Below are 19,930 nucleotides of genomic sequence, written 5' to 3'. Positions count from 1 at the left end.
CCTTTAGTTGTAAATCATTTACCCATTTTGACTGTATCTTAGTGTGAGTTGTTGGTGTGTACCGAATTTCTGCCATACTGTTTTCCAGTGTTCCTGGCAGTTTTTGTCAGAGAAAGAGTTTTTGTTCTAAAAGCTTGGATCTTTGTGTTTATCTTATACTAGATTACTGTGGTCATTTACTACAATGCAGTTTGCACCCAGTTTTTTCCACTGATCCATCACTGTTTCTTAGCCAGTACCAGTCTGTTTTGATAGTCACCACTTTATAACAGTTTGAGATCTGGTATGACTAGACCACCTTCTTTCACATTTTTTTGCATCAGTTCCCTGGGCCTCTGTTCTTCCAGATGCAATTTATTATTTTTTCTAGCAGAGCATCACTTTGTGTAGCACAATATTATGCCATTACATTCTGTGCCACAATTTCATTAGCCATTCTCCATCACCAGCCATCATTCTTCCAGTTTTTTGTCACTACAGAAAGTTCTGTTCTAGATATCTTTGTATGTTCAGGAATTTTCTTCCTTTCTTTTCCCCCCTTGAAGTATGTGCCTAATGGTGGTCTTGGTGCCTAAGGGGAAAGAAGGGGCTGGAGGGAATATAATACTTATTCTGTGCTAGGTAAGCACCTTAGAGCTGTTATCTCATTTGATACTTAAACCAGCCCCTGTGAGGTAGGTGTTTTTATTATCTCCGTTTAATAATGGAAGAAACAGGCAGATAGGTTTTGTAGGACTGTCTGAGGCTGAATTTGAACTCTCATCTTCCTGACCCCAGGCTCAACACTGCCACTTTACCACGTGATGGGAAAACTCTGTGTTGCAGGATAGATAATTTGAGTGTATAGGCTGCTTTCCTAGGAGGATGGCATTCTAGCTTTTGCTTCTGTTTGCACTCTTGCATGGTTAAAATTGGTGTTTATGGATGATAAAATTTGTTTCTCCCTGGTTTCTCCCAGACATTGAACTTGGTGATTGTCTTTCTGAGTGAGTGAAAACCTCCCTCTCCTAGGGGCCTGTAAATTCAGTTAATTGCATTCTGCTCTCTGTTTCCAGTATTTCCAGTTTTTCCAATTTTCTTGGATGATTTTTTGGGATATGATGTTCAGAATCCTTGTTTTTTTGTATTTCTCCGGAATACTGATGATTCTAGAATCGGATCCCTGATCTTGGTCTTCTGGCCTGTTATTTTTGTTTGTAGGCTCTGAGATGGGTTTTCCAGTTTTTCCTTTTTTGATTGGCTGTTTGTTCTTCTTTCTGGTTTTCTTTGTTTTGCCCACTCTATATGACTCCTCAGAGAGTCTGCTTCATGATTGAAGCATTTATGAAGCACTTGCTGTGTGCAAAGTACTGTGCTGAGAATATAAGCAGAAGAATGACACAGTCCCTCCAGGAAAGAGCTCACATTCTAATGGGGAAGACAGCACATGGAGGATTTCACCTGCAAGTCACGTGGAAAAGTCCCTTGGTCCTGAGGGCGGAGCAACAAAGCAGATACTGATGCCTCCACCTTTGAACCATGTGACAGAACCAAGGCAAGACAAGAAGATAAAAGCTCTCTGTTCTTGATCTCTGCAGGAGCAGTCACCAAACCCTGTCTCCGTGTGGGCTGCTTCCCAGGGCAATGGCTGACGGCAGAGGCCTGGAAGCATCACTCTCCCCAAGACCTTGGGGTTCAGAGTCCTGGGTGGTGCCCATCAGGATCTGAGGGGAGATGGTGGGCATGGTGGCAATAAGGGTTTGACTTGCCTGGCCTGTGCTGTCTGCTGCCTCCGGCCCTGGGAGGGGCAGCTGGTTGGTAGTTGAGTTGGTAGTTGGTGAGTTTTTGTCCATTTGAGGTTTTTTGCCATCTTAGCTGCATTATCAGTTACTGTGTATGTCATTTTGAATTCCTCCCTCAGTGAGATTATTTCAATCACATGGATGCCAGTTCTTTCTTTATATCTTCTCTTGGCATTCTATCCCAGTCTGGAGTTTCTTGGGTATGCCCATTCTCTCTAGAGTTATAGCTCTTCTTGAAGTCTTTATTTTTTCTTTCTGGGAATTTCTCCTCACTTTCCTTTACCCCGTTGTAGGATAATGAGACCTTTTGGGGCTATGATGTTGCCACTTTTAGAAGTTGTTCTGTTCACTCAACCTTTGTTCAACAGGCGTTTACTGAATATCTGCTGTGTGCCAGGCATGGCAGAAAGATCACCAGGAGATGCCCACAAGAAGAGAGAAGCAGGTTTTTTGTGTGTTTGTTTGGGAGATTTGTTTTGTTTTGCTTTATTTCAAAATTTGCCAGTCAACATTTTGGCATTTTAAAGTTCTTCCCTGAAGTGTTCGTTGTTATTTTGATGGCTTGACCCAGCAGCCTGGCATCACATGACGTTGACTTAGCCGGAAGCACTGACAGTGAAACTGTGACCAGTTTCTCCACCGCTTACCCTCTCTCTTCCTTTCCTGATGCCCTTAGGAGCCTAGTGCTGACAAAGAGAGTGGAAGGAAGCTGACCACAGCACAGAAGAAGGCACAGAGCATCATGGAGTCTTTTGAAAATCCATTCAGGATGGTGAGTGGCAGCAGGACTTCCTCTACTGATCAGGTGCTACTGCTGGGGCTCCTCTTAGGCATGGGACTGTGAAACCAGTGGGCACCTTCAACTGGTATCTCCCAGAGCAGAACCAGCCTCAGGGTGGGCCCTGCCTGAAATCTTGCATTTAATGGAACATTCTTGGTTTTCTCAGTATCTGCCTTCAGAAGAGAACCGTGCCTACATCTCACAGTCAGCAAAGTTCGACCCAATGTCGAAAATTTATGAAGTAAGTTTGGCTGCTAAATGTTTTTGAGGTTCCCAATTCCCTTTGAGAAGAATGAAAAAAGGGGGACATTTGTGTTTGAATCCTTTGGGTTGGGATCTTTTAAGCGGTCCCACAGTGTGAGTGCTGCTCTGCAATAATCACTTAAGTTAAGCCTCTTAATAATAATGCCACAAATTTGTTTAGCCCTTAATACTTTTCAAAGCACTTTATCTTGTTTGATCCTCACTAGGGGTTGTATGAGCATGGGAGGGTCTTCCCTGAGTCCAGTCCACCAGTGGCAAGATGCTCTTAAGAAGCATTGCTGTTAAAAAAAAAAAAAAAGAAGCATTGCTGTTGGTTGTTTCTTTTTGTTAAAGCTTTTCAGCTCCTTGCAGAGCCAGCTTTGACCAAACCCGACTCCTACCTCATGTTATATTTATCTGTGTTCCTGTTGTAGCTCAGAGGGGGAGAGATCGTGGGCTGCCTCTCTTTGGCCTGCCTTACCCAAACTTGAGACATTTTCAAATTCTGGGGTTCCTTTTATTTTCAATTACAGATCAGCAATCGTTGGAAGCTGGCAAGCCAGATACAGATGAAAAAAGAGACCCAGGAAGTGTTGAGAAAGAAAGCCGAGCAGATGGGTGAGTGTCCACTGGCCCAGGGGGCCCATAGCTGTGCAGGGACCAGAACAAGAACTCAGGGATGTGCAGCCAGGGGTGTGGAAAGAAGGCAGCGCAGCACACTCTGGGCATCTTCCACCAGCATCCTTCCAACCACTTGTCTTACAGCTGCCCGAGGACAGGCAAAGGAAGAGTACAAAGCCGCAGCCCAGCAGGTCATCTCCGTCCGGCAGCAAGCTTGGGTAAGCAGCCACTCTTTCTGCTGCTGCTTTTAAGAAACTAAACTGACCTGGAAAAGATTGGGCCTGGATGATAAAGTGAGTTAGGTACTATTTTCCACCCAAGTAGCTTTTGAAGCCTGACTCCATCCATCACTGTGGCCTACCCCATAGTTCTTTGTCCTTGCCCCAAGTGCTTTTCTGTTCCTTCCCTTGGCCTTGTGTCAGATTCCCCAGGAGGAGCCATGAGATCTGGCTCAACAGCACCGCACTGTGGCTGCCCCATCTCTTCAAGTCATTCATTCTTTTCACAGAATCATTCTTCTTTTGGCTCACAGTTAGCACTGAATCCATAACATACTGCATGTTAGTAAAGGGAGAAAAGAATCCCAGATCTTCATTTCTGTACTGATGACTTTTCTTCTTGGGCTTATGAAACATGCAGCTGGAAAATGCTACTAAAAAGAGGGAAAGGATGGGAAGCGAGCCAGGGATCCTGGAACCCAAACTAGAGAAGAAGAGACTCAGAGCTTCCCAGCAGCCCCCAGAGCAGGAGCTGCCCAAGGAGTTTACCCCCTATGACTACAGCAAGTCAGACTTCAAAGCCTTTGCCGGTAAGGACAAAATCTCCTGCTGGGAGTATCTGAAGCCTTAGCCAATCCAGGGAGGCCCTGGCCTAGGCTCAGAGAGGACACTGACTGGGCCCAACATGTTGCACTATCGAACAATTCTAAGAATAATACAGCGAAATGCAAAGCAGGAAGAGAGGATAGGAATGTGGCAGTCTTTCCTTCATGCTCAGAATATTTTTCTTACCCTACCTTCCTCACACTACCTTACTGATATCCATGCACCAACGTATTATGCACAGACAGCTCTGTGGGCCTCTGTGCCCTAGAGCATTTGAAGCCTTCCTGATGAGGAGGCTTTCAGATTTTGAATTAGAACATGGTGCTGAGACCCAGCTGGTAGTTTCCATCCCTACCTCTGTTGCTTAGATATGTAGTCATAGATGACAGACATTTCTAAGCTCTAGGCAACTGTTGTGACAGTCATGTGGCCTTAGCTAGGAGACTCCAGATAGGGAGTAGGGGTTGGGAGAGGGAATCATCCCTAAGGGCAAGATGACCGGTGTAGGGTGCAACCTCGGGGCCATTCCTGTTGAAGCTAGTATGGTGTTCCCTTGTCTTTACTTCTGGGGAACACAGTTGTGAAGGGATGTCAGCGAGTGGCTGCTGCTTGTCCCCTGGGCAAGGAGTGAGACGCTGACTCTGAGACCTTTTCTCATCTTTCAGCAAACAGCAAACCCAAACAGTCATCCCAATTTGATCCAAATGTGCAGGACCCACCTGGCAAGGTAAGGAGACTTTCTTTGGATTTGTCACTGTGTTCCCAGCGCTCAGGACACAGGGTGTGAACCTCAGTGATGAAGTGTTGGTGGTCCTTTCCCTTGGAATGTCTTCTCCCCTTTTTTATTTCTTTTAGAGGTCAGAACAATGCTTGCCAGCCATTCCAGGAGTAAGTGGAGTTGTTAAAGCTGATATGTGATTTGAAAGGGGATGAATTGTTCTGTGTCTTGCTACCCTGGGAATTTTAGCTTTTGGCAAGACTGAGAACACTGCCATCAGTGTTAACACAAGCCAGCACATGCCACCGCCAGGCATCAGCTCCAGGCAGAGCGGGCTGTGGCAGGAAACATGGGGGGCAAGGCCAGGCTGTGGGGCTGGATGAGGCCCGCCCTGGCGTGCCAACATCTCTTCTCTTCGGGGGCTTACATGGCATTTTTCAGTTTGTACTTGGGGCAAGGGAAGAGGGAGGAACATGGGTGCTGTTGTAATCACTTCTTGATGCCTGATCAATTTGGCAGCACCAGTTAACCCAAATACAGTTTCCTACAAGTAAATGTTGAAGCTATGTGAAATTATCCATGGCATGGCACCCTTATCTTTGCAGAAATGTGCTGCAGTCGGCAAACCGAAGCAGCCAGCAGGAAACAGAAGCAAATCTTTCGTGTCTGGAAAATCAGAGAGGTGTGTTGGTGTATCTCCCCTGGCTCCCGTGTTCCTCCCAACCCCAGGACAAGGCCACTTAGGACCCTGGGTGGGAGTGGGGGTCCACTGATAACTATAGAAAGCCAGGCTCACCAGTGGTGGTGGGAGGGGGTGTAGTGTCTAGGCTGTGCCTGAGAAAAGAACTTCAGATGAACTGGGGGGCGTTGTGCACGGTTGGCTCACTTTGTCTCTGTGTCCACCGGACCCAGCACACAGCAGGTGCCTTACACTGTTTCCTGGCTTAATGAATGCTTAGAGAAGTGATTAATTTTACACTTGGGAGCCAGAAAGGTAAAGGAGTTTGCCCGATGGGTGCCTCACTGGCTCTGGCAGAGCTGGACCAGGTTCTTTGGCTCCTGGTTCTGTGGAGCTCTGGCTTCAGTAGGGCACCTCTTAGGGCTTTGAGAAATGTGGGACTGTGTCTGACTGATTGGAGTAGTGTTGAGGTTCAGGTGTGTATGTTTTGTAGTGTAATATGTGTACATGTGTTATGTGTGAGTGTGTTTGTGTGAGTGTAGGTGTAGGTATATGAAAAAACTTAGGATCCCCATAGAGTAAATGCTGAAGTCTCAGACTTTGGTGGGGTGCTGAAGGGAAAGAAGGATCCCACACAGTGAAGTTGCCCCAGTTTCTTAGCAGCCACTTAGTCTAGGGACACCTCTCCTGCACCCCCACCCTGAAGGCAGGTCTGAGCCTTGGGGAGCCTGGAAGAGCCTTGGGCTGGAGTTGAGCCCCTCCTCCTCGCCATGCTGCACCTCCTCAAAGAGCCAGGAAGGTCGAGAACTTCTTGGGAGGGGGGGGCTCCTCCTCTGAGTCATTGATAAGGTTGAGCCACTTGCCACGGCTCCCAGAAAGTAAGGCTGACCTCTAGGAGATCAGCCAAGTGGGAGGTCGCCCGGACTCAGTCTTCCTGACTCCAGAGGGCAGGCTTTTTTCTTTAGCAGCACAAAGCTAAGAATTGAGAATGCCTGTGAAGCCCAGAGAGAAAAAGTCATCTTCTCTTTGTTTTCCAATGTTCTCTGCAGAGGCTTCAGGTACAGCTGGCCAAAGAGATAGTGTCTGTGCCCCTGAGAAGGGAGAGGAGCGCCTGGGGACCAGAGAGTGCTGCAGGCAGGTGGCGGAGGCCGCTCTTCTGTATGGACCTCTTATTGGAATATTAAAAAAAAGAATGTTTACTGGAAGAAGCCAGGTCTTTTCCTTTCATCATCAGCAGAGACTCTTGGAAATTGTGTGTCGTAACACATGCTGTCATCACCATACTGTAGCACCCCAAAGCCACTGCCAGTGGATGGGGGATTGCCATCTGAAGCTCTGCCCAGGGCAACACCTGACCCAGGCCTGTCACAGCCGCAGGGTTTTCAACCATATAACACCAGAGTGGTCACCTGTCGCTGCCTGGCTGGACAGCTCTGAAGCTGCTCTCACTTAAGGCAGTGGCCACATTCCCCCGGCCCATGGAGTGCGCCCCAACTCAGCAGACACCTTGCCCTGATCCAGGAGAGCTTGTGTTGCTGTTTCTCAGCCTGATGGTCAATGTACAGTGTTACTTCCACAGAGCATCCCTCTGGCTGTCCTGTGTCACCTTGACACGGGAGGGCTCCTCTAGGCCCTACATCCTGGGCATTGTTGTCTCTTGGCTCAAGCCAGGTGTGCGTAGAAACGAAGGGGTTTCCTGACCTGTGGTGTTCTCTGAACGGTCTGCAGGCAGTTGTGTGGGAAGGTGCTAGGTGGAGCGGCCTGGGGGATGATCCTAGGACATCTGCTCACCAGCCCCGGGTGTTCCCTACTCCTACACAGGGAACCCGCTGTCACCAACTTCATTAAGCTGTGCTTGGATGAGTAGCTAGAACCTCATCGGTTCCATCATTCAATAAAACATTTTTTGAATTAAACTCTTCTCATTTGCTAAATTAAAACTTACCCTATGGAGTCCAGGGACTGCTCTGCCACTTTTCTTTAGCAGTTTTTTTGGCCTTCAAACAGTTTCTTGTCTTTAAAAGCAAGAGCCTAGACTTGTGAGTTACTCTAGTGTGGTACTAAGTCTAGTTGATGTACAGAATGTTTACATCACTGAATGCTTATTTGGAAGGTAGGGGGAGAAATGGGGGGATGGGGTCCTTCCCAGCAGCCTCCCCAAAACAACTCAAGGTAGGCAAGACTGAGCCTAGACAAGTCCCATGTCAGAGGGCTTCAGTTCCTTGGCATTAGAACCACTTGTAGGGTAATTAGCATTTAATATTCTGTAATTAACATGCTTAATGTAATTCTGTTTCTGAGAAGTTATTTGACATTTTCATAAAAGCAGAAAGCATATTCACACCCAGAGAGCAAAGCCTGGTTTATCAAAAAAGGATATGCCAGTCTCTCTTCGGTGTTGAATATGTATGGATGTATTTTGCCTCTTCCAGGATACTGGTGGTAAAATTAGAAACGCTCATTTAGGGGACTTGAGCATCATTTCAATTCAGAGGCAAAACAGCATTTTCCTCTTATTACTGTCACATCCCCAGCAGTGTGCTAAGCTCTCAACGAATCTAAACGGGTGGAAGTGGGAGGAGGGAGAAGTCTGCTGAATTTATCTTCGAATTATGTTCCGTTGGAGTTGTGTTGCTATGATGATATGTTTAAAGAAGACAGAGAACCAGAACTCCTAGCAAGCTACACTATTGCAGGCCAGGCTCCATCAGTGATACAATCTAGACTTGTGCAACAAAGTAACCGTCCTCCCAACAAAGTAACTGGATTAATTTCTCCTTGGCTTTTAAGACTTTCAAAGGCAGCCAGGGACTTGTCAGTTTCTCAAACTCCGGACTGAGAAAAGAGTGGCAGCCGGCCGTTTGAGCCCTGGTGGTCTGTCAGTGACTGACCTCCGAAACCCACCGCAGCCCCACCACACTGGGAAACGGCAAGCCGTGGGCACATGAAGCTGAAGCCCCTTCCCCTAGTTGCAGGAAAACAAAAACTCCACTTGTACAACCCACACACACACCACCCCCAGCCATTGCTTTACGGGCTGGATTCCTCTGGCACATTTCCTGCAGCAGCCTCGATAAGCACCGCTAAGTGTTCGTCGTCCGCGCTAGGACCAAGGCCTGAATGGATGCGGAGGAGGCCAAACGGGCGGCCAAGCTCTCGCTCCCAAGTGCCTCCTCTGCACCCCGCGAAGAAGCCCTGGGCTGTCCACAAGTGGCTGCACCGAGGAGAGATCGGGGGCACCTCGCCTGCACGCCCACCCTGGAGGCTGAGCGGGGACGGCTGCCTCGCCCCGGCGTCCCGGGACACGGAAACCCCGAGCCGGACCAACAACCTGCCTTCCCTTCCAGCCCCCACGTGGCCCCACAGAAGGAGTCGAACAAACCTGCTAGCGCTGACGGACAGCCCGCTCCAGCCACTAGGCGCCCGGGTGCAGGCCCGCGGACCAATGAGCGTTCGCGGGGCCCAGGTCGCTTCTGGACTCGCTGGTTGGCCCTCGGGCCGGCTACCCGGCGGCCATTGGTGGAGGCCGGCTCCGCCCCTGGGCACGAACACCGCCCCTCCCCTGCCGAACACTGTCCGGGGCCGGGGCCCCCAGGTTAGGCTGCGGCGCGGGCTGGCGGGAGGGCAGACGGGCGGGCGCTGCTGGCCCCGTTGTGCTGCGGCCGCCACGGCCTGTGCGTCCCCCGGCCCCGCCATGGAACCCGGGCCCCCCGCCATCCGCGAGGGTTGGTTCCGGGAGACGTGCAGCCTGTGGCCGGGCCAGGCCATGTCCCTGCAGGTGGATGAGCTGCTCCACCACCAGCGCTCCCGCTACCAGGAGATCTTGGTCTTCCGCAGGTACCGCGGCCCTCCTCCCCTCTCCAACCCTCCCAGAGCGTGGCTCCCACTTTCCCCAGCTCCCCCGCCTGGCTCTGGCCTGGTTCCATCCCTCCGCCTTGCAGGACCTGGCTCCTTCTCCTGCTAGGCTACCCCCTTCCTGAGGTGCTCCCTCCTGCCCCCTCCCAGGTCTGCTCTCCATGCCCTACCAGGTCCTGCCCTCCCCAGCTCTGCTCCCTCCTCTACTCCCCTTTTCCCCAGTCCAGTCCTCACCCGGTTTCCTCCTTAGGCTCGGTTTTTGTTCGGGGTTTTTTTTTTGGGGGGGGGGGGCGGTTTCCCTGCCCCCAGGGTCCTTACTCATCCCAGCTCTTTCCTCCGTAACCGAACCTTATCCCATTTTCTAACCTCACTTATCCTGACTCTTCTCCTCATCTCTGTTCCAATCTAACACAGCCCTATCCGGACCCCCACCCCCACCCCCGCTGATCCCTCTTCCAGGAATCTCAGTCTGACTTAGTGCTGTGTCCCCTCAGTTCCCATCATCCTGCTTCCCTCTTTCCTCTCCATGGTATACTTTCTAAACGATTCTTTCGTTTTCTTTTTCTCTTTTTTTTCTCTTCCCCCCCCATCTCCTATCTTTTCCGTATTTAGGATCAGTGTTTTAAAGCTACCCCCCCCTTGAAGGGCTTCTTTGCCTCTCTAGAAAAGTAGGTTGTGGGGGGGGAGGTGGAGGGAGAGAGAGATAGGAAGTGGAGAAAACCCAGGGCTTGAGGCACTGAACTCCTATGCTAGAGGGTAGCCCAGGGCCACGCGGCTTTAAGATGTGCCACGTTTGCTGGTCTGGCCCAGGGACCAGCTGGCAGCTGTTTGTCAAAACTCTCCCAGGGAAGTGAATTAATTGTCTTAGGGGGGAGGGGGGATGAGTCTGCTTTCTGTGTGTCACTGAGGTGCCCCCGTGGTCCCTGACACACTCTCCTGGGGTGGGGGGGCTTCTGCAGCAAGACCTACGGCAACGTCCTGGTGCTGGATGGAGTCATCCAGTGCACAGAGAGGGACGAATTCTCATACCAGGAGATGATTGCCAACCTGCCCCTGTGCAGCCATCCCAGCCCACGAAAGGTAATGGGCAAGTGTGCATGAGACCTTTTGGGAGGTGGGGAGTGAGGGTATCACTCTCAGTGCAGTTAACAGGAAAAGGACTGAATCTGGACTCCAGGACCGAGATTCCAGTTCTTTCTCAGCTTTTCTCTACCAGCATGCTTTTCAGGAAATCACTTCATCCTGCTGGGCTTCAGTTTCCTGGAATGGGTTAGACCAGGCTATGTCTAAAGTTCTTTCCAGTTCTGACATTCTGTGATTCCATGATCTTAGGAACTTCTCACCAACCAGCTCTGGGTGGTTTTGAACCTATTAGGGAGAGCATAGAACTCAACTTTACAGTCTATGCTACTGCTCCTGGAACTCAGCAGTTTGCCCAGGACCTAACTGATTTCTGGGGCCCCTCACCCTGTCCTCCAGGCAGAAGAGAAAGGCCAACATCGAAAAGAGATCTGGGGTACTGAAAGTCCAAGCAGGTACAAGCATTTCTCTGAGCTCTTGGACCCTCTCAGAGAGACCCTCCTGATGAGTTTCAGACTGGGCACACCTGATGGTAGAGTGCTCTTTTCCCTATTTTTCGAGATATTCTTTCCAGATCTAAATACACGATCCAAAGGAAAAGGGGAATGACAGGTCCTAGGACTAGAAGGGATCTCAGAGATCTGCTCCCTTGACAGATGAGGAAATTGAGGCCTACAGAAATTTAAGTGACATGTCTCATGTCATACAGGTAGGAAGTGGCAGGACCATGGTCTGAATTTACCAGTTGCTTATTCAGCAAACATTGTGGGATAGTCATGGCTCTGTGTTTACTTAAGAACTTTTCATTCACCTGGATCTTTGACATCTGCCCTGGCTCAAGGTTTGACTTCCTTCTGGGCCATCCTGGACAACAGAAGTAGATGTATTTCCAGGGATTAGGATCTCAGAGCTGCACAGGAACTAAGCGTTCCCATCTCAGCCACTCTGTGCCTACCTACCAAGTGATGCGCCACTCTCTGCTTGTACTGGGGAAAAAAGGCTAGCTTGGGAGTTAGTGAATTAACCCCTAGTTCAGATCTTGACTCTGCTGCTTAACTTGACTACCTATGTGGTGTTGGGCTAACCTCTCTACCTTTACCTTGTTGAAAATGAAATGGGCTCAACCAGATGGGCTTTGTGGCCCTTTTCAGCTAGAAAGGGAGAACCTAAGGCATGAAATTCTATTTTGGGGTAAAAACAGAACACCTAGTGTCAAGCTGAAATTGGGGTCTGTAGCCTTCTTCTGCTCCTGCTCCCTGGGGTCCTCTTCCCAAATCCTTGAAGGCTGTTCTGATGTCTCCCACAGTCCTCTCTTCCTTAGGATCAGTGTCCCCAGCTCCTGTCCCATGGCATGGTCTGAGCCATCTCCCTTCAGCAGTTTAATTAATGCTTGTGATCACTTTCCTCTGGGTGCCCCCCAAATTCTTGTGCTTTCTTCTAAGGGTGCCCAGAAGTGAAAGCCCTACTCCAGCCCTGTCAGACCTGGGCCTCCTTGTTTCTGAATTCTCTGCCTTTAATGCAGCTGGAGATCACCATAGCTTTTTCTTATTTGGGGAGGAGAGTTGCCCATCAAACTGTGGGGCTGTCAAGCTGGCCTTCTCCTTTCCTTGTTTCAGAGTTCCAGGGTCCCTTGAAGCATTTCTACCCTCTGTCCACGTGTGACTCTACTGTTCTTGAAGATCAAGAAAGATTGTTTTGAGACCCAGGGAGAGAGAATGTGGAAGGATGGAGGTGGGGCCATGTCAGGGCTGTCTGTTCATAAGCATTTCTTTTTGAAGTGCTGACTGTGCCAAGATAAGGAGAAAGACAGACCCTGCCCTCAAGGAGTTTCCCTTCTGATGGGGAAGACCACACAGAAAAGGAAGCTGGGGGGTGGGGCAAGCCTGAAGAGGGTTTGAGAGCTACAGCCCCTTCCATCTGCCCCCCAAGGCCACACTGCCATGGCTGCAGAGAGGGGTGCCAACTACCCAACTGGAACCACTATGGAGAAGGCCTCAGGCAATGTGGCTGGGACCTGGGGTCAGGAGATCAGGGTCACAGGACCCCCCCCCCCCCCAGATAAAAGTCATTCATCTTCCTCTCTGCTCCTTATTTTCTTCCGAGGTAAAAAGAGCAGGGTTGGACTTCCCAGAACCTGAGAGGTGGAAGGGTCACATGACAGGAATCCCCACTCAAGGGAGGCACAGATTTAGATGTGGAAGGGACCTAAGAGGCCTTCCCATCACCTCCTCAGCTTTTTTGTTTTGTTTTGTTTTTTCAATAAACAAATCTCTTTCCTCCTACTTCCTTGGAGGAAAAAAGGAGAAAAGCTGAGCCCTGGTCACAAAACAAATTCTTGCCCTGGCCATGTCTGAGAAATGTCTGCACCCTTGCGCCCACTGCCTCTCTTGTCAGGCACAAATGAGGAAACTGAAATTCAAGGTTAGGAAGTGGCAGAGATGGGAACAAGACCAGGGGCGGAAATCCACTGAATGAATGGGAGGGATGCTCCAGCCTGGTCGGTCCCATAATCCTGTCAGGGCTCCCACACCCTTACTAAGCATCAACACCCTCGCTGCAGGGGTAGGTTGCTGCTTCCGGGGCTCCCCTGACTCATTGCCTGGTAGGGAGGTGAGTCAGTAAAATGAAAGATCCCAGTCTGCTAGAGAGGCCAGCCCTGCTGAGCAGCCGCCTCACCCACTCTTTTCCATATGTTCTGGGTGTGGGTTGGGATTGCCCGCTCTGGGTTGCTTCTCTGAACCCTTTAGTCCTGGACAGCCAAGTGAGCCTGCTGGTTGAGAGGGGACAGTCAAGACACCTGACCCCTTGAGTACAAGAAGGCCAAGTCCCTTCAGTACCTACAATAGGAAGTAGGTAAAAGGCTCTTGGCCCACTGAGATACATACATACCCTCCTCTCCTATTTTTATGCTTTTCCTACCAGGTGCTAATCATTGGTGGTGGGGATGGGGGTGTCCTTCGGGAAGTGGTGAAACATCCATCTGTGGAGTCTGTGGTCCAGTGTGAGATTGACGAGGTAAGGGGATTACTCCATACATCCTCCTCCCCTCCCTTAGCATATCCCTTGAGCTACTCAGTGACCTTAGCCACCAATCAACAAAGTGTATGTTTGTCTGTGTGCACTAGGTCACAGGATATAAAGACCAAAATAAGACAAATTAAACAAATACAAAACCAAGCATAGCACAGCTAGGTGGCTCAGTGCTTAGAGGGGCCAGTCCCAGAGTCAGGAAGTTTATTGTCATTTGGTCATTTCAGTCATGTCTGACTCTAATGACCCCATTACGGGTTTTCTTGGCAAAGACACTGCAGTGGTTTGCTATTTCCTTCTGCAGCTCATTTTACAGATGAGGAAACTGAGGCAAACGGGGAATCACTTGCCCAGGGTCATACTGCTAGTGAGTGTCGAAGCCAGATTTGAATTCGAGTCCTCCTGAGTCACCACAACTTAAAATAATAATAATAAAATTGTGTTTTGTTGTTTTTTTTTTTAAACCACTAAGCAACTTTAAAATTACTGAATTTCTTCTTTGACCATTCCTCTCTGGAGTAATCAGAGGAATCTCCCTTGTGACTCTCAGTGTTCCTAATCCCTTCTGGGGCAGAGGTATTGTACTCAGTTTGTTCACCTTCCTTGACACATTTTCCCCAAGACCTTTTACATATTTGCCAAAAGGGGAAATGCTTAAACTTTTTAAGAGAAATATCTATTTTGTAATATTTTTCAGCTGAACTAGAAAGGCTGGGTTTTTTTTTAATGCTTTTTCAAAATACAAAGTCATTTGGGATGTCCGAGGAGCCAGCACCCAGGGAGGGTAGCGGTGGTGAACACTGAGGAATGTGCCTCCTACGAGGCTGTGCTGGAAGAGGAAGATACAAGACTGGTTTCGACCTGGCCCTTGCCCTCAGGCAGCTAAGAATGGGGATGCTGACCACTGATATTTTATCTCTTGCTTTAAAGGTTGCAAAGGGTTTTATTTTATCTCCTTCCATCCTTGCCCCCACCCTAGATGAGTTATTGACACAGGGATTCTTTTACCTCTTGAGAACTGGAAGCTTAGAGAGATTTTCTCAGGGTCACCCAACTAATAACCATGAGTGGTGAGGCCTCTGGTCTCCCATCCCCCAACCTCTCTCCCTGGTCTAAGATTGGAGCAAAGAGAAGTGATTTGTCCTGGATCCCCTAGGTCAGGAGTGGGGAACCTGCAGCCTCAAGGCCACATGCATCCCTCTAGGTTCTCAAGTGTGGCCCTTTGACTTCAGTTGCACTTGAGGACCTAGAGGGAGGGATACATGTGACCTCAAGGCCAGAGGTTCCCCACCCCTGACCCAGAGATTGGGCTGGGGGCAACTTGAATTTGGACCTCTGAATTCCATGAGGTTTTCCTCCCAAGAAACCAGTCTGGCTAGGTGCCTTGGGGAAGATGAGTCAGCTCTAATTCCGTTCTCTGATTTCATGTTCATCTCATCCAGGGCTGGGCCTAAGCCGGGGCCTCTAACACCAGATAGAGCTGGATGGTGGCTCATCAGTGAGCCTTGCCCTAGTGCCCAGTCCATTGCTGGGTGGACAGAGATCAGAACAGCAGTCTGCTTGCTGTTTTCTCTGCCTTGGGTTCAATAACTGAAAGCATGTTGGGATTTGGGGTCAAAAGCCCTGGTTTCATAGCCCAGTCCCACTCCTTACCAGCTCAGCATCTCAGCTCTCTGGGTTCCAGCCTGACTGACTTGCTCACTGGGCATCCCACACCCTACCCTCACCCCAGCCTGTTCTCTGGGCCCAGAATGTTCTCAGCCTTCTAGGATTTGCCACCCCCCTCCCTGGGTGCCAAGGCACTCACACCCTTCCAAAACAAGCTTATATTCTCTAGAGACAACCAGGGGTCCTAGAGCCAGACTTGGAATCAGAAAGAACTGAGTTCCAATCCTTCCTCCTACACTGGCTGTGGGACTCTGGCCAAATAGCTTCACCTACCTGGGCCTCAGTTTCCTCATCTATAAAATGGGGATTTTGGCCCCTGATTCAAGGAGACGATGTCATCTTTAAAGTCCCACAAAAGTGTGAGAGCTATTACAAGCTGGGTCTGTGCATACATGTACACAGCTCCCCCCACCTAGAATGTAAGTTCTAGGGACTGATTCACTTTGCTTTTTGAATCTCCTAGAGCCTGGCCTGTAGTAAACACAGAATCAGTGCGTAAGGAGTAACTGGTGAATCCTGATCTTTTCTTGCTGCCCCTGTCCCCCCTCCCCAGGTGTAAGCTCTCCTTCCTCAAAAATCACTTTCTGCTGGTTTTGTATTGACTCATGTACATGTATGTGCACACACAGCAGCATGTCTCTTTCATTGGGTTCCTTGTGTTGCTCACACTTAACTTGGCACAGAGGATTGGCTTGATCAAGGCTTTGAGGTGGTGATGAGGGTGGAGTGAGTGAGGTGCTGGGGCCCCAGGCACTGAGTCCCTGCCCTGTATCTCAGGACGTGATCCAGGTCTCTAAGAAATACTTGCCAGGCATGGCCGTGGGCTACTCCAGCCCAAAGCTGACATTACACGTTAGAGATGGATTTGAATTCATGCAGCAGAACCAGGACGCCTTTGATGTCATCATCACTGACTCCTCGGACCCCATGGGTGAGCACAAGTGGGCCTTGTTTCTCCTTCCAGCTGAGGAGTTTATTGGGGGATGGCAAAACCCCAGCTTTGTCACCTCCCGCGGGGCTCCTAACAGCCTGGGTGAGCCCTGGCCAAGAGCTCAGCCCTGTTTTGCAAAGGGGGAAGTTGAGGCCCAGAGAATCATTCCCATGTGGTGTCCTGTTCTTGGCTTTTCTCAGAAGGGGAAACCTTGGCTCCTCTCCCCTCATCTCCCCCGTTCCCTGACCTCAAGCCAGGGCAGACCTCCCCATCCCCCTTTGTCTCCATGGTGAGAGTACGCTGAGGATGGGAAGCCTTGGCTGGCCAGGATGCCAGAGCATACCCCCTCAGCTCCCCATCTTCCCTCAGGTCCTGCCGAGAGTTTGTTCAAAGAGTCTTATTACCAGCTGATGAAGACAGCGCTGAAAGATGATGGGATCCTCTGCTGTCAGGGTGAGCTCTGGGAGACGGCTGACCCCGGGTCATCTGTAAATTTTGTTTTGACACAATAGGTACCACTCCACAAAAACCTCACTCCCTACAAAGTACCGTGCACAAGGTTAATGTTCAGCATAGTGGATGGGGTGCTGGCCTTGGATTCATGAAAACCTGGGTTCAAATTCTACCTCAGGCACCTAGTAGCCATGTGCCTCAGTTTCCCCTTTGTAAAATGGGGGGGTTGGACTCTAAGGTTCCTTCCAGCTATAAACCTGCACTCCCTAGAAAAGTTCCAGTGTTGGGGGGAGAGGGGGCACTGGTGGGATGGCTATAGTCCCAGCATGGCCTGGGTGAGCTCTCTCCCTGACAAGGTGACATCTCCTCCTCCCCCCACTTTTCCCCATCACCAGATGACCTCCCCTCCTACCATCCCCTCCCCTCCTCCCACCCCCAGGGGAGCCCATCTCACCTCCCCCCCACCATCCCCCAGGTGAGTGCCAGTGGCTGCATCTGGACCTCATCAAGGAGATGCGTCACTTCTGCAAGTCTCTGTTCCCTGTTGTGGAATATGCCTACTGCACCATCCCCACGTACCCCAGCGGCCAGATTGGCTTCATGCTCTGCAGCAAGACCCCGGTGAGCCCCGAGGCACCTCTCTTTCCTCCCGCCTTCCTAGGATCTCTTCAGGAGGTCTGCCAGTAGAGCAAAGGATGAGAGAAGAGAGTCTGCTGTCCGTGGGGCCTGGATAGAGAAAGGCAGTGTAGTTCAGTGGCGAGAGCTGGGGGCCCAGCTGGATGGCTGTGGATGAGTTACCTCCTTTCTCTGGGCCTCCGTGTCAAAGCCAGGAAGCTGGACAGACAGCTTGATGTGCAGAAGATCCATGGGATCCAGCTGGGCTGGAATCTGGCCCAGAATCCTGTATGATCTTGAATAAATTGCTTTAAACTCATTTCCTTTATCAAATGAGGAGACTGGGCAGGCAGCCTGCTTCTGGCACTCCCTGTTCTCATCCTTGACATTCTCTGGCCATAGATCATCCCCAGAATCCTTTGGTTCTTAACATCTTCCTACCACCACCACCCCCACTCTTGTCTCACCTTCTCACCTGAGTCTCCCATTCCGTTCCCAATCATCCCAGACTCTTTAACCTACTAGAGCTATCTATACCCTCTACTCTGGAGCCTACTGATTTCCTCAGTTTCCTCATCTCCAAAAATTAAGAGACTGGATTAGGCAGTCTGTGGCCCTTACACCCCAGGTCTCCCATCTCAGTTTCTTCGAAGTATAAAGAGCTTGACTTGGCATCGTGAGGCCCTGAACACCCCTGTTCTCTGTTCCCCACTCAGAGCACTAACTTCCGGGAGCCAGTGCAGCAGCTGACCCAGGAGCAAGTAGAGAAAATGAACCTCAAATACTACAACTCTGACATCCACCGCGCGGCCTTTGTGCTGCCTGAGTTTGCCCGCAAGGTAATAACTGGTGCCCAGTAACAGCAACAGCAGCATGGAATCACAAGGTCTGGATTCAAATTCTGGGCTCTGCCATTGACTTCCTTGTGTGACCTTGGGCCAATGACTTCTCCAGCTGACTCCTTCTGGACAGGTTCCCTTCAACTGCCTTCTAGCTCAAATTCGAGTTGCTGGACCTCAGCAAGAAAGATGGAAAAGTGCCCACCTCCTTCCTCCAGGGTCCCTTCTGACCTTCTGTTTCTTCACCCTTCTACCTTTTGACCCTCCTTGCTCTCTTCCTCCAGGCTCTGAGTGATGTGTGAGGAGACCAGTATGTCCACCAAGGCCTCTCCCAGGGACTTCAAGCCACAAGCGCCCATTCCAGGATGCCCCTTTTCCTGCTCTGAGGGTATTGACTGGCACTCGGCACCCCCTCCCGACTGAGGACCTGCCCCTCGCCAGCCACCCCGCCCGTTGACCAAGTGTTACCGAACCCAGGACATGATCAAGGGGCTCTCCGTGCCATGCTCTGCTGGGCGGGTGGGGGGAGAGTACAAGATGTCTGTCTGTCTCTGTCTCTGTCCAGTCTGGTCAATTAGTGTCTCTTAATATTGATCATCTGTGTACAGAACGATCCTTCTCACCTCTAACAAGCCCCTTCACCAAACAGTGTATTTATAACTGAGTGGCTTGGTGGTGTCTCTGTTTCAGACCTTCAGGCTCTCCCTCAGACAGTTTTCCATGAAGTTTCCACTGAGACTGATGGCTGGAGGCTTTCTCCTTCCCTTGGCGGTCAAAGCTAGATAGGGGGTGTCCTTGATCAAATCTTGAGACCTCTGAATGAAGGATACACTTAGCTTCAGTGACCCTCTACTTTTAAATCTCTGACCTGATGATTCTTCCTCTAGTTTTTCCTCACTTTCTCATCTGTCAGAATGAGAGAATTGAACTAGATCTCTAAACATACCTTCTAGTTTTTCTATGATCCTGGCATTGGGCCCAATCTGGTGTTAATTCTAATGGACCCTTTTTAAATAGCCTTTTCCAGAGACCAAGTCTCCTGAAGGAGCAGTGACTTGCCCAAGGTCATACAGGGAAGGTAAGAATATTTGAAGTCTGGATCACATACAATATGTAAACTCTCTGGAGACAGGAGCTTTCTCCCAAGTGTCCTAGGTGGAAAAGATATTGAAATTTACTAGAAAGTAAGCCCCTTGAGAGCAGGGATGTCTTTAGTCATTTGCTAGATATCTGTAGGTGCCTCAGAGGATACAAAAATGACCCCTGCCCTCAGGGTTCACATTCTTATGGAGGATATACTAGCGGACAGCAGAGGCCAAATTCAAAAGCTCTTGGGACTCAGGAGAGAGATGAACCAATCCTGCCCCAACAAGGCTTCGTGGAGGCTTGAGTTTGGCTTTGACTTCTAAGACCTGCTCTTGGGACCTGCCACCAGAACAAAGAAAAGAAAGGGGTGTCAGGCTGCCAGACTGGGGGTCAGGGTGGATGTGTGGAATTGGGAAGGGGGAAACGAGGGCAGCTACTGTTGGGGAAGCTGATTGAGTGTCAGAGGCCATCTAGCCCATTCTGCAGATAAATGTAACAAATCCTCAGGGTTCCTGACCCAGAATTTCCTCTACAGCATGCCCAATGAGTGGTCAGCTAACCTCTGCTTTAAGACCTCTAGGGGGCTGGGGGGGAGCACCATTTATATCACCAGTTGTTAGGTGATTTTCCTCAATGTCCTGCTCAAACCATTTTCACACATTGTACCTAGCCAAGCAGTACAAGCTCTTCCTTATTTGTAACAGCCTTCCAAGAATGTGAAGACAA

The 19,930-nt window shown here is 49.9% G+C and overlaps 2 protein-coding genes across 5 annotated transcripts in view; both read left to right on the top strand.

The window, feature by feature from the left end:
• The window catches only part of EXOSC10 (exosome component 10), a 40,445-nt gene extending 32,882 nt beyond the window's left edge, over nucleotides 1-7,563 (top strand). For 2 of the 3 annotated variants that reach the window (XM_072608850.1, XM_072608852.1), the window contains 7 exons: nucleotides 2,458-2,553; nucleotides 2,729-2,803; nucleotides 3,339-3,423; nucleotides 3,571-3,644; nucleotides 4,066-4,234; nucleotides 4,916-4,977; nucleotides 6,697-7,563. In XM_072608850.1, coding sequence (XP_072464951.1) covers nucleotides 2,458-2,553; nucleotides 2,729-2,803; nucleotides 3,339-3,423; nucleotides 3,571-3,644; nucleotides 4,066-4,234; nucleotides 4,916-4,977; nucleotides 6,697-6,831 — 696 coding nt within the window. In that variant the 3' untranslated portion in view covers nucleotides 6,832-7,563. Of the gene's footprint in view, nucleotides 1-2,457; nucleotides 2,554-2,728; nucleotides 2,804-3,338; nucleotides 3,424-3,570; nucleotides 3,645-4,065; nucleotides 4,235-4,915; nucleotides 4,978-5,573; nucleotides 5,651-6,696 lie in introns of all 3 variants that reach the window. The other variant, XM_072608851.1, reaches the window with a different exon arrangement.
• Nucleotides 7,564-8,508: 945 nt separating this feature from the next.
• On the top strand, nucleotides 8,509-18,778 carry SRM (spermidine synthase). 2 transcript variants are annotated; one of them, XM_072608853.1, is made up of 8 exons: nucleotides 8,746-9,484; nucleotides 10,462-10,582; nucleotides 13,505-13,597; nucleotides 16,058-16,211; nucleotides 16,581-16,664; nucleotides 17,140-17,285; nucleotides 17,996-18,118; nucleotides 18,403-18,778. In XM_072608853.1, the coding sequence occupies exons 1-8, from the start codon at nucleotides 8,772-8,774 to the stop codon at nucleotides 18,418-18,420; spliced, it is 1,452 nt and encodes a 483-aa protein (XP_072464954.1). In that variant the 5' UTR covers nucleotides 8,746-8,771; the 3' UTR covers nucleotides 18,421-18,778. The 2 variants fall into 2 exon arrangements, with proteins under 2 accessions (XP_072464955.1, XP_072464954.1); XM_072608854.1 differs by lacking the exons at nucleotides 16,058-16,211; nucleotides 16,581-16,664; nucleotides 17,140-17,285; nucleotides 17,996-18,118; nucleotides 18,403-18,778 and adding an exon at nucleotides 13,917-14,125 and having other exon boundaries at nucleotides 8,509-9,484.
• Nucleotides 18,779-19,930: the final 1,152 nt, after the last annotated feature.

This window comes from Notamacropus eugenii, chromosome 5 (assembly GCF_028372415.1).
Source record: "Notamacropus eugenii isolate mMacEug1 chromosome 5, mMacEug1.pri_v2, whole genome shotgun sequence".
Lineage (NCBI taxonomy): Eukaryota > Metazoa > Chordata > Mammalia > Diprotodontia > Macropodidae > Notamacropus > Notamacropus eugenii.
This window is presented reverse-complemented; position numbering and strand designations above follow the sequence as displayed.

Coding starts and splice junctions, on each gene's coding strand:
- SRM (XM_072608853.1), top strand. CDS start 8,772: ATGCGGAGGAGGCCAAACGGGCGGCCAAGCTCTCGCTCCCAAGTGCCT. Junction 13,598..16,057: donor TCCAGTGTGAGATTGACGAG/GTAAGGGGATTA, acceptor CCTGTATCTCAG/GACGTGATCCAGGTCTCTAA. Junction 17,286..17,995: donor TGCTCTGCAGCAAGACCCCG/GTGAGCCCCGAG, acceptor TTCCCCACTCAG/AGCACTAACTTCCGGGAGCC.